This window comes from Amphiura filiformis, chromosome 12 (genome assembly GCF_039555335.1).
Source record: "Amphiura filiformis chromosome 12, Afil_fr2py, whole genome shotgun sequence".
Classification (NCBI taxonomy): Eukaryota; Metazoa; Echinodermata; class Ophiuroidea; order Amphilepidida; family Amphiuridae; genus Amphiura; species Amphiura filiformis.
In genome coordinates this window covers 38977077-38991095 of record NC_092639.1, presented here as the reverse complement: position 1 = coordinate 38991095, position 14019 = coordinate 38977077, and the positions used below count along the sequence as shown (strand labels likewise).

Below are 14019 nucleotides of genomic sequence, written 5' to 3'. Positions count from 1 at the left end.
ACTTTTATTTGCTAATATCTGTTTTTGATCATAGATGCTTTGATTATGAATATAAAACAAGAACATTGTACGGTCCCCTACTAATATTAATGTAAAAAATCAATTATAAAGGTAAAATAATTAAATCCGTAGTCTTAGTCAAAATGACCAAATGGACTGTTGATAATAGTCGCGACCACATTTTTAAAATAAAGAAAGTAATAGATAATTAATAATTAATAATTAAAAGTCGCCTCGTCCTTTATTTTCAAACTTGAAACAGGAAACTAAGAATTAATTGTGAAGGGCCTTAGTGGTGGAGGTTGCTGGAGGGACAAGTTCATCCCGACGGCGGCCGGATGTTGTTGCAGTGATCAACAATGGTATACTTTTCCTAAAAACTGACCTAAAAAAATCGTTCAAGAAGCACTAAAATTACTGAGATTTTTTTTCTTAAATTTTTTTTTGACAATTGATTTTTGGTAATTTTGATCAAAACTGTGATTCTTGTTCAAAAAATGTGATTTTTAGTCCAACTCAGAATGTGATTTTTAGTCAAAAATGTGATCTTTGGTCAAAAACGAGATTTTTGGTCAAAATTTTTATTAATTGTTGAAAATTTACAAACATCACTATGACAACATCATCTTGACAAAACGTAAGATAAATGACAAATTTTTACAAAATTAACAAAACGTATTTTTAAGGGGGTACTACACCCCTGGCCAATTTTGTGCCTATTTTTGCATTTTTCTCAAAAATTATAGCGCATAGGTGACAAGTAAGATATGTATATAGGGTCAAGGACTACAACTACTGCACTGAAAATTCAGCAACTCAAGGCAAGTAGTTCAAATATATTTGGTTTCCCCTCATTTTTGTAATTCCATAACTGTTGTCTGTGCTGAGATAAAAATTTCCAGTGCAGTAGTTGTAGTCCTTGCCCCAAAAATATACATATCTTACTTGTCACCAATGCGCTATAAGTTTTGAGAAAAATGCAAAAATAGGCACAAAATTGAGCAGGGGTGTAGTACTCCCTTAATTCATTTAATATACATTGCTATTTATGATTGGTCGGTTATTGCGTTAGAGTTGCGCAGTGGATTAATGAATTTGCTTCCACGTACCGGACAGCCAATCAAATAACCATGTATAGGCCTATATAGGCAAACAGGCAACCATTTGGATGATAACATAAGCCCCATATATGTGGGGCCAAAAATTTTATTCCACCTTTAATATGAGACGCAGCCAAGTGACCTGACTAAGGCTACTGACAATAGCCGGGGTAATTGATTTCTCGATGTGTGAGTAAGCTTGTATACGACCCACACCACTCCACGCCATACATAAATTTTGCCAGTCACATTTCCCCAATATGAAATTTTTTTAAAGTAAATTTTAATTTTAATTTTAATTTTACTTCATTAAAGTTTGGCGGAGGCGGGGTTCGAACTCACGGCGCACTGCTTTGGACACACTATGAACCCAGCGCCTTAGACCACTCGACCACTTGTCTTGTTGTAATCCATTTGAAACGTATTTGAAGATATAATCGCAACTTCAACATATGCCTACCACGCCACGTGACAAGTAAAGGCAGACTAGAACGTAGTAACGTACCATATTTTGGAATTTTATTTGCCTAAAAACATTAATGTGTATTATTAGCGCTCAATTGTTGTTAACTGCGTGTTCTATAGGCCTATAAAAAAATCCAACAATAAACATGATAAATGGGCGTCTATATGGACAATACATTATATCGATTTTGACACGTGCTCGTGTCTCAGTACATTTCCATAAAATACTATAGAGGAACCTACCATTTTTCTTGTATACACGTTCAATGTTTTGATCAAGTATGTGAATAATCGACATTAGACCCTAAATGTTTTTTCGGGAAATAAAAGATTAGATTACCATAAAAACGAAACAGTAATCTTTGGTTGGGTCTAATGTAATATTCACATAGAATTTTCAACGTTTTTTCTATCCTTATTCTTGCTCAATTAACAAAATATTTTGGCGTATATAAAATTGAAATAAAATTCTCTGCCCCTTAAACGACATCAAATGTGCCACAATTGGGTATCACGAATCGTTATATATGATGTGCAGGTAATATTCATATTTTCTTTTATACAGAGGGTGCTTCAGTTTTGACAGGAAAAATATTTTCTTGAAAACCCTCTCACTCGGTTATTTTAAAAAGGTAACCACGCTTCCCTAGAATGTGCAATAAATTAGCATTAAAATTTTTCTTATTCTAACAGCAAGCGTTTCTAAAATGCAGTATGGCGAAATGTGGTGTATATACGACCACAGTATACGACATTGCGGTCAATGGTCATACTGCCTCCACTGGAGTATAGTGAGTGCAGCTATAGCCTGCGCGCTGTAGTCCATACAGGACCAACGCAATATAAAATTAAAATTTTGGTCAGATTTTGAGTTCAAGACTCACGGCCTTTTCTCAAAGCGCAAACTAACGACTATCATATCTGTTCAACACGTATTTTCAAGTGTATGAGACCAGATCTGGTTTCTTGAGACGAAATCATTTACGGGAGATATTCATCATTTTCCACCCCGGTATCCGAAAATTTTCGTCTGATATCAAAATCGTGCATAGCAATTCACGTGTATCGATCCCGTGTATTTATTTTAGTGTCTCTGCTGCACCAAATAATTATTAGCCAGGCGATGTCGGTGTGAGCCATACAGAGGAAATATTTCCTTTTGTTTCATTTTGTTTTGGAAACTCTTTAATTGCTCATATCTTTGGAACTGGTTGTTCAATTTCTATGGGGTTTTCTGCAAAATCCAAATTTGAAAATGCTTTTTACTATCCCAGGCCCGGGTATCCCATAGGAAAGTGAAAATTTAATATTTCCGAGTTCTGACTTATTTTGCTTGATCACAAATTGTAACATCACAGATAATGGAACACAATATCTGTGGCTGAGACCATAATACCTATTATGGTCTCAGATCTGTGGGTATCATCCAGAACTTCCATTTTGAAAACAAAGTTGAAGTTTTGAAAGCAGGGTTTGTCTATGGTGCATACAGGCCTGGGCCGCTGTGGGCCTGGGCGCATGTAGGGATTTTTAAGGGATTTAGGGAATGTCGCCCTCCTCTATGTGAATTGTTTCATTTATCACGTATTTTCAAAGATATACACAAGGGCGCTATTTATAAATACGGCAACTCCCAGGTGGTAATGGGCCATTCCAGGCTCAGACAAAATTATAAGCAAAAATTACATGATAAAGCGGCAACACGATGGGTTTTTTTTCGGTTTTTTAAATTTTTTTTATCAATGTGCGTTTGGCTCTCGCACCATACATAAATAAAAAGCCAAAATCAAGAAGCAACAGGGGGGTGGTTGGAGAAAATTTCTTGAAGTCTAGTGAATCTCCCCCCCCATGTTGACGTCTGTATATGGGTTTCTGACCTAAATTAATTATTTGGCCAATTTAACCTAAAGAGTGCCAATTTTTTTCTCGCTTCGCACGAATTTATTCCACAGTTGTAACATATTTCACCAGTTGATACAGGGCCTGAGTTGATAAAATGTTTTTGGCGCGCGCATTTCTATACCATAAACTTTTCGCCACAAGGTGCTGGATGATTGTATGGGCCATTTCCCCTATCAAGTGGGGTATACCCCGTCCCCCGTGATGATGCGAAACAACGATACGGTTAATAGCAACAAAGAAACATTAACAAAGTGACCACGATCTGTTCCAAATAGTGCCAAAAGTCCATTTTAGGTGATACGTCCCCCGCTAAGTCCATGGATTGTGATGGTCGGCCCAGGCCCGGCCCTTAAGCCATATTGTGCGATTTCAAAGTTTGAATTGTTAAATTATTCTTAGCCAAAAGTTATGAAATATATAAAGTAACAACTGGAAGGTCGTGTCATGTGAGGTAAAATGAGAGAAAACCTACATGTACTTACATAAACTGTGGAGCTATTAAGGGGGTACTACACCCCTCGACAAATTTGTGTCTATTTTTGCATTAAAAAAAAAACTAATAACACAGTAGTAACAAAATTTAGGTATATTATAGGGGCAAGGAATCCAATTACTACACTGGAATTTTAGTGTTTCAAGACAAGCGGTTCGCCATTTATGATAAGAAATAAGGTACCGTTAGGATGTACCTCATTTCCTATCATACATACTGGACCGCTCGTCTTGAGTCACTGAAATTTCAGTGAAGTAATTGGATTCCTTGCCCCAATAATATACATAACTTTTGTTACCAGTGTGTTATTATTTTTGAGAAAAATGCAAAAATAGTCACAAATTTACCACAAGGTGTAGTACCCCTTAAAGGCTTATGGGGATTTAATGTCTTAATTCAAAATTGCTATGTTGTCCTACAAAACAAATTAGACTGATTCCAAATGATCAAGTGTAATGGACACGAACATGCCAAAAAACTTAAAACCCCAAAAATCAGTTTTGAAATAACAAAATTTATGTAATAAAAATTCCCTTTAATAGGAAGGCCAGCCTCAATGCAGAAGAGGTCTTGTAAATAGTTTGGGTCACCGTGAAAGGCATTTTTAGGATCACGCTTACATCCATGTTACATGACAGTTCACCAAACCATCAATGGTGAGAACATGCACAAAGAAACAACAAAAAACATTAACTCCTATAACTCCTGTCAACTCTTTAATTCATTACTCCAAATTGTTCTGTATTTTTGTCTTTACTGCTTTTTACCCATGCTTATTATTAAAATCAAGAAATACACTGCAGTTGTTAGTTAGTTCGCTATGTTAACTCAACTTACATGCACATTTTATTTTAAAATAATTTTATATTATTTCGCAATGTATAGTTTACTATAAAGTAGATAGTGGCAAGCACATGATAAAGGACTGATCATTCACTACAATCTTCACTTTTAAACTGTATTTTTTTAATGTGTTGATTGTTAGTCCGAAACTCATGCAAAGCTATGGACAATGGACATGGCATCTTACCTACTCCATTCTGTAATAGTCTGCATTGTGTGTTTTCTCAGTCTTCAATCATTTTGTTGAATGTAATTTTATGAATCAAATAAAAAAGATAGAAATTGGCCTCACTTTAGTTTTGTGTCATTTATCAGTATTTATAATTTATAAAGTAAGACAATAATTTATTTATTTTCTATAAGTGCATGTCAAAATATGGGATATATTGTTCAATATTATAGCTAGCCCCTAAAAACTTTATTTTCAATCGGATTTTTCCGTTGACAAAACTGATGTTAAAGATAGCAATAATATCATCAATAACATTTTGAGTCAATTTTATCCATAAAACGATACAGGATAGGATAGATAATTACTTTGACTTCAATGTGGTCCATATAATGAAGATTTTGATTCTACAACATTATTAGATCTGTTATCAACATATCAATTATGCACTCACAGGCAACCAAACATCATGCTATGCTCAGTAGTCCACTGATATGACCTCGTGATCATTCCCCGCTTTGACCATGTCATTTTTTTTTGATATGCTGATTGCTGAACAAGTTTATGTTTTATGTGTAGGCCTAACCTATGATAACTTTTTAAGTCATAATTAATTCAAACATAACTTTGGCAATACTCAATCGTTTTCGTTCGTTGAAACGGCAAAACATACTTTCTTTTCCTTGCAAATCGAATTAGCATACATCAAAAACATTTCCACCACGAGAAGTTAAAAAAATAATTCATACCAATAGAAGAAGGCTATAATCTTAGCTAATCTTTAGTGTAGGCCTACACAAACCCCATCTCAGAATTAGGTACCAGCCCTATGGGCTGGCGAAAAGACCTTACATTATGTCCTAGAGCTTACTCAATAGAACCTGGGCTACCGCAATCATCAGACGTGTTTCCGCAAGGACACTTGAGAACTTTTTGTCACGGTATAAGGCATTTATAATCAGCTCCTGGCCACCATTTATTGTCCTGGACCATAGCGGCGCAACTGTGCCGACGGACTGGCAATAAAAGTCACATTTTAATATTTTGTTTTGTAATTTGAGGGGAAATAGGCCACAAAATTCTAAGACTTGCATGTCTAAGCATTCAAAATCTTGAGCATAAGCTAAAAGTTAACTCATAATAATATTTCATGACATTATTTTGATAACTTGGTCATGAAAAAGATTAGAAAACGTGTTTTCCAAAAATTACTTCGTATATAATAAAATAGTCTATGCACCATCATGGGCTTTGTCACATGCGAAAAACAACATAAAACGCATTTTATGGCCCTAACTTCCCAAAATTGACTAAATATTGACTTTCATTTAGCGTGTTTCTATTGAGTCCCCTGCATTTTACCGGTAAAACTGTTCGCCGTCAAATAGCGGCGAAAGGCGGATAACGGTCAGTTTCCATTGCACGTTGTTTACCGGTAAACACTCGATGAACAGCGTCAATTGACACACTTTAAAAGTTTGCCGGCGAAAGGTCGTGCACTGGGGTCAATCCTCGGGTCAATCGCAAAGCATTGTGGATTTTAATATTGTACTATTTTCTTAATTGTTTGGCTAAAAATGAGGTAGCAAACACGAGAAAAGAAGACTGAAGAATAATGTTTTTTTATTAGCGTTTTCATTCGTTCTCGTACATCAAATTACGCCATTGGGAAATCCCCCTCAGTGATATCGACGTGAGTACTCAGTATTGAAAAAAAAAAAAAAAATAGGTCTTAGAATTTATTCTTTCACAGTTTAATTTCAGTTAATATTCTTTTTAGCGAATAGTAATTTAACATCAACAACATAATATTAAATTCATGAAATCTTTCTAATTTTCTGAAGCACACACCGCCGCGGATCCGAGTCGAGTTAGAACTATAACTAAAGGATATAGGATTTAGTTATGTTTCGTTTGGCCATGCAATCATCCCTAATATTCAAGTTTTATCCAACTAAATTACTAAATTAGTGTTGTATTTTTCTGGAATAATATGGAGTAGAACTTCATGGTTAAGTTAGAGAGATGATGGCGGCTAATGGCGCTTGAAATATCAATGAGAGTATACAGAGAGAATAATTATGACCATATTTATCAAAATGTCTATCATAACATATACAAGTCCATGGATATACAAACGTGCACACTCTTATTCTTAACGTTCTACTAATTTTTGAATAAACTTACCAAATTTGACGAGAGAAACTAAGGATGATAGGCCTATAACAGATTTCTCTTCAAAATGAACAGATTTCTCTTCAAAACTGATTAATTGGAAAGGCCTTGTTATCATGCAAAATAGTGGGTAATCTTGTCAAATAATGAGTTGGAGATCTTGTCAATTTGAATAGTTACTTGTTAAAATAAAATTCAAAGTGATAGGCTATACCTGAGTTACACTCCAAAAACTGTTTACCATTGAACACGTTCATGTCTTCAATTTGTAAACATGTTTAGAAACTAAACATTTATCGAATTCCTGAACATCAATGTTCATGGCTACACCACATTTCGCCATACTGCATTCTAGAAACGCATGCTGTTAGAATAAGAAAACTTTTAATGCTAAATTATTGCACATTCTAGGGACGCGTGGTTACCGTTTTGAAATAACCGAGTGAGAGGGTTTTCAAGAAAATATTTTTCCTGTCAAAACTGAAGCATCCTCTGCATAAAAGAAAATATGAATATTAACTGCACATCATATAACGATTCGTGATACCCAATTGTGGCACATTTGAGGTCGTTTATGAGGCAGAGAATTTTATTTCAATTTTATATACGCCAAAATATTTTTTTAATTGAGTAAGAATAAGGATAGAAAAAACGTTGAAAATTCTATGTATAAATAACATTAGACCCGGCAAAAGATTATACTGTTTCGTTTTTATGGTAATCTAATCTTTTATTTCCTGAAGAAACATTTGGGGTCTAAAATGGATTTTTTATGTAATTGATAAAAACATCGAACGTGTAGGCCTATACAAGAAAAATGGTAGGTTCCTCACTTCCTCTATAGTATTTTACTGACCATGGAAATGTACTGACACCGTGCGAGCACATGTCAAAATCGATATAATGTATTGTCCATAATAGCGCATAACGCGCATTTATCATGTTTATTGTCGGATTAACAACAATTGAGCGCTATTAATACACATTAATGTTTATAGGCAAATAAAATTCCATTATGGTACGTTTTCTGCTTTTGCTTGTCACGTGGTAGGCCTATATTGAAGTTACGATTATATCTTCAAATAAGTTTCAAATGGATTCCATCAAGACAAGTGGCCGAGTGGTCTAAGGCGCTAGGCTCATAGAGCATATCCAAAGCGGCGTGGTGCGCCGTGAGTTCGAACCCCGCCTCTGCCAAACTTTAAAAGAAATTAAAATTTAACTTTTTTTAAATTTCATATTGGGGAAATGTGACTGGGAGAATTTATGTAGGCCTATGGCGTGGAGTGGTGTGGTTCATGGCTTAACATTATCCATCAATACGCTAAACATAATTTAGTATTTAAACACGCTTACAAAGTGAAGGCAAGAATGTGTTTAGAAAAGTGTTTAATCGCTAAAAAACATTGTAGGCCTATTTGCATAGGCATATGTGACATGTTTTGATGGAGACTTTGCCCGGGGAGACTTTGTACTTTTAATTTGTGATGATTATCTCTTGTATGTTTAATTATTTGTTGTAATATAAGTGTTGTGGACGCACCATCGGATAGATGAGCGCCACTATTGCAAAAGTGAAGTTTGAAATATCCTGGGCTTAGCCTCTAAATAGGCTATGGTCCAGAACAATAAGTAGTGGTCAATAACTAGTAAAAGCATTTTAGGACCGGAAAAGTGTCTTTGGTACCTGGGAATTTGGCTGGTTCTAGTTATAATTATTCAAGAAGTAACAATCATACAATACGTTGTCATATAATCCAGTAGCTGTCGGGAACCGTATCTCGTACCATGTCGACGGATGTAAACAACATGGTAAGTGAATTGTTGACTTGAAATGTAATTAATTTCTCTGTGTCAATCGTTTATAATGTGCATACAAGTTATCCAAAAGTTGCAACTTATTATCATGGATATGTTGTGGTGTTTGGCATCTTTGTTGTAATTTTCTTAAAGGTTCTGACAAACTTCAAACTAGGAAAGCTTATCACGCCTAGTAACTTCCACATCTCCATTGACATGCAAGAGGAAGTTCCGCATCTATTTGGTATGGAATGGATGTGGTTTCACTGACTCCGCACTTTGAAAATTTCATGCGTGGTGTAATTTTTCATACTTTTGCCAAATTTTAACTGTTTTACTTGTGTTAAATTTACAATTCAAAGCTTCCATTCATTGAACTATTTACAATATATTTGCACATTGTTATTTTCACGGAAGCTGCTTTGACACAAAAAAACACGAAAATAAATGTTGCGCAAAAATTGTCACTTCACGTCACATCAACTCTTTGCCAACCTGAATTACACCATGATTGCATAGTATACATGTACATAGTGTGAATGAAAGGCCTATGGCAAATATTAGCGCTGTTCTTGAGCCCTGACTGGAGCTGTTATATTTTCTATCAGCAGTGTTATTTCTGCTATGTGACTCCCTGCTGCTGGCAAGCGAATTGATACATTTGCTATTATTCATCCAGTTGAGTTGTGTAGCGCCATCCACAGTTTTTTTAATGTATACAAATTCTAAAGCTGCAGCGCTATACTCCTTATATATGGTGGAATACGGGTCAACATGACATGCTGACCAAAATGTCAAAATATATTAATTATTGGTAATTTCAAAATGTGTGTTTTCCATAAGGCCCTTCGCACTTGATTATTAGTTTCCTGTTTACCGCCCGCGTCCAAAATTGAAAATCTCAATAATTAATTAATTATTTTCTCCTTTAAAATAACTTTCAACTACTTCTACTTGCCATTTTCTGACTTTTATAATATCAACAATAATGATGAATGAACAAAGAGTACAACCCCACCTTCACTTATTTATAAAATCAAATATTGTTGTGAAATAATTAAATGCCCGCTCTAGTCAAAACGAGTCAATAGTTGCTTGTAATAGTTCAAACTAAATAAAGAAAATAAAAGATAATTAATAATTAATAATTAAAAGTCACCTCGTCCCTTTTTCAAAATCTTTAACAGGAAACTAATAATCAAGTGTGAAGGGCCTAAAGCAGTGTCTATATTTTAACAATCCAAATGAATGTATAACTTTGAATTTTAAACAAGATTATCAGGCAAAGGAGGTAGTTTTAAAAATAGGAGTTCTTGGGGCTGTACATTAATTAGGTGAAAAACAAATACTGTTAAATATATATTAATTTAATGACTCGCTAGTGTATAGACCTGTAGGCAATGAACATTGGTCATGTGAAAATATAAATGAATATTTCAGACCTTCAATACGCATGATACACCATAGAAATGGATTCAATTTGAATAGGAGGACTGAATACTTACAGGCAAAGTTTATTGGAAATATTGATGCAGGAATGGACAGTTATAAATGTTATAACAAGTTTACAGTACTAGTAATGAATTTATCTTTAAGAAAATGTTGTTGGCCAAATTTAGCTTTGAAATGAAATTTACACACAGAAAAAGTAATACAAAAACCATTAAAATTATGCCATTAAAAACTAAAAAAACAAAACAAATTGTGACCAATTTTGGGTCGATTGGTGGCTTTTTTAGCCTTATGAGCCCTGGGGAGGGTAAAATAGGTGGTTAAGAATTTTTTCTCCAGGGGAGGGGCCGGTAAGCAATTTGTTGCAAGGGGGGGGGGGGGCAAGCAATATTTGGCACATATTAATAGGGCATATTCATAGGGCACATTTTAAATAAAATTTAAGGCTTAGAAAACAGTACTGAAATGCTTAAAAATGCAAATTTTCCTGCTTGCTGTGCAAAGCATGTGGCAAAGATTTTTTTTGTAGGCCAAGGTTGGGGGGGGGGGCAAATGATTTTTGGCAGACTGAGGGAGGCAAGCATTTTTGGCATTCAAGAATTTGTCAATACTAGCCTTTTCAAAATGGAGGAAGTGCCCATAAAAAATTTAAAAAAAAAAAGAATCGACCTACCGACCCTCCAAATTTTTGTCTTGGAAGGGCAACCAAACAATTTATTTTTTTGGCCTTATCATCATCAGCTTATCCAGTAACAATGATAATATTGCATCCTCTTAGAGGGCCACTGGGTATCATCTGTTGAATAAAGATTCACTGTAAAAAGGGCCATTTTATATGCACTGCATATAAAAAATGTGAATACCCGTAGGCCTATCTAAAACAAGCAAAAAAAAAAAAAAGTTTATCTTGTTAATCATGCTAATAAATCATACATGTATATTTTAGGTTCATTTGAGATAACACAAGGGCCAGTCTACATAGGCCCTGTGCACCCTCTGCAGCTCTGTGCATAACAGATACACTGTGTATCAGGAGATGTTTATCGATTTTAATGAAGGTCATTGGAAAACAAAGGACGTATTGTCAGGCAAACAATAGATGGGTCAGAATTGGGCAATAATCAATAATTAGTAACTGTGCAGTGATACAATCATTAATGGTGAAAAGATACTTTTGTTAGTATTCAATAACTTGAGTATGGTTTGATATTTCCCTAGAGAAGTCCTTCTCAGAGGAATTAGCTTTCGGAACTCTAGCGAGTGCCATCGTCACGCTCTTCTTCGCTCTAAAGATGCCGCTCGCTAGAGTTACGAAAGCTCAGCCCTCTGGAGGACTTCTTTTGGGAAAGATCAAACCTTACTCATGTTTACCGACCTAGAGTACAAAGTCATTTCAAATCATATTCAATAAGTTGTTTTAGAGTCAGTGTGGTGAGGTGAGTAAGATTCTCAGATTGGCCCTCTTGATAAAATTGATAAGAAATCAGGTGAACTTTCTGACCTATCTAGTTAAAGTGCTTTTCCAGTTGTATATAATGCAGAGTTTGGAGTCAAGAAAATTTATAATTTATTTGCTTTGGAAGTTAAGTAACATAATGACAATACTTATTTAGGGTATAGAAATGACACCAGGGATAATAGGCCCTACTAAGTTTTAAAACCAGGGATTCTGAACCTTTACCAAAACTTAGTCCTGACCTCAAGGTTCTGTTTTTGCTGACCAAAAACTGTTTAAAACCAGCAAAAATGGCAAAAACTCATTTAGGCCTATAGTCAGTCAAATATATTATCCAAAAAGTAATACACATGTTTAATAGTCAAGTGAGTGGTGACTGTCCTATTTTTGAAATCTGTACATTTCTAGCATGTGGTTGTACATGGTCCAAAATTTGTCTGACTGTTTTCTATTTAATTTAATATGATTTGCATCTAATTAACTTATTTTGAGCATAATTTGATGACTAAGGTAATTAGTTGATTTTCAATCCGAGGTGTGGCTAATATCTGCTATCTAATGAAGATAGCATGTATTTTAATACATATACAAGGTGGGCAGTTTTGAGAACTTAACTGTCAACTGAAATTCTATAAGCTTTTTATATTCTTTGAATTATGAAATTAAATGCATGTGACGTGACCAATTTTTTCCGGGGGGGGGGGTGAAATCTAAGGGGGGTCTAAAAATTGGCCTAAAATTTGGCATTTTTTGCCCAAATAGTAGGATTTTCTGTGATTTTTTGTTTCTGACTGGGGTACAAATGTTGGTGGGGCCCTTCCTGGTGCCACCAGTGAATAAAATAGTGTCCCTGGTTAGGGGAAGGGAATTACAAGAGTTGAAACTGGTACCACAGGGTCTTGCATAGAACCATAATTTATAGCATCATCTCTTGTGGAAGTCGTGAAATTGAAATGAATTATATTTGCTTTTTGGGGATTTCATGATTTTACTTGAATATTGTTCATACAATGGTCACTTCATTGATTTGTAAATTATGTGGATTAATCACCCAATATTTACAACAAAATATACTCAACCAAGTAAGTTTGGTATTAAAAACATTAAGGGGTACTACACCCCTGGCCAATTTTGTGCCTATTTTTGCATTTTTCTGTAAAATTATAGCGCATTGGTGACAAGTAATATATGTATATTATAGGGGCAAGGACTACAACTACTGCACTGGAAATTTATTTCAGCACAGACAACAGTTGTGGAGTTACAGTCAAAAATGAGGGAAAACCAATATTTGATCAATAAATCTATAACTACTTGCCTTCAGTTGCTGAATTTTCAGTGCAGTAGTTGTAGTCCTTGCCCCTATAATATACATATCTTACTTGTTACCAATGCACTATAATATTTGAGAAAAATGCAAAAATAGGCACAAAATTGGCCAGGGGTGTAGTACCCCCTTAAGGTACACAATGTATTTTTGGTCGAAGCAGCCAAAAAAAATTGATTTTCATTATTTAAATCAATATATTATTGAAAAATAATACTTTGTGATGTTTTGCAAAAGTTCATTCTACAAATCATGTGCTTTGAAAATGTGCTTGATTTATTGTTGTTAATGAGTTATGTACATTTTGCAAAAGTGTTGTTGTTTCAGCCCTCTTTACAGCATAACTCAAGAACCACAGGACCTACAATGTATATCTGTGATATTTGAATTCTTCTACGCATTCGCTATGAAATGGTCAATGCAATTTTTGCCAAAGCTCACTACCATTCACAAGATGCTGTGAACTACCAAATCGCAACAGTTGAAAATAGTTGCTAACCTTAATACAGGTTCCTTTGTTCAGATATTTGAATTTATAAAAAAAAAAAATCTTATAAAACTATATAAAAAACTACAGTTCCATTTTGCTAAGCCCTTAAGATAGAAATCTCCACCATTAAGGTATCGTGAGTCATCATGGCTCACACAAATTTATGAAATGCAAACTTATTCATTGCATTCTTCATCTACTACGCTTGATTCATGATGTCTTACACTTTCATCTACCAACCGGTGGTATATTTGGACAATGACATCATCTTAGAAATTAAATCATCTCCTAATGAATATTTATTAAGCACTTTTTGACCTAAATTGAATATATTATGCAAATAAGAT

General features: G+C 34.7%; 1 protein-coding gene across 1 annotated transcript in view; it reads left to right on the top strand.

The window, feature by feature from the left end:
* Nucleotides 1-8872: 8872 nt before the first annotated feature.
* Nucleotides 8873-14019, top strand: part of LOC140166172 (dihydropyrimidinase-like) — a 125523-nt gene continuing 120376 nt past the window's right edge. Inside the window, exon 1 of the mRNA XM_072189572.1 lies at nucleotides 8873-8959. Coding sequence (XP_072045673.1) covers nucleotides 8936-8959 — 24 coding nt within the window. The 5' untranslated portion in view covers nucleotides 8873-8935. The remainder of the gene's footprint in view (nucleotides 8960-14019) is intronic.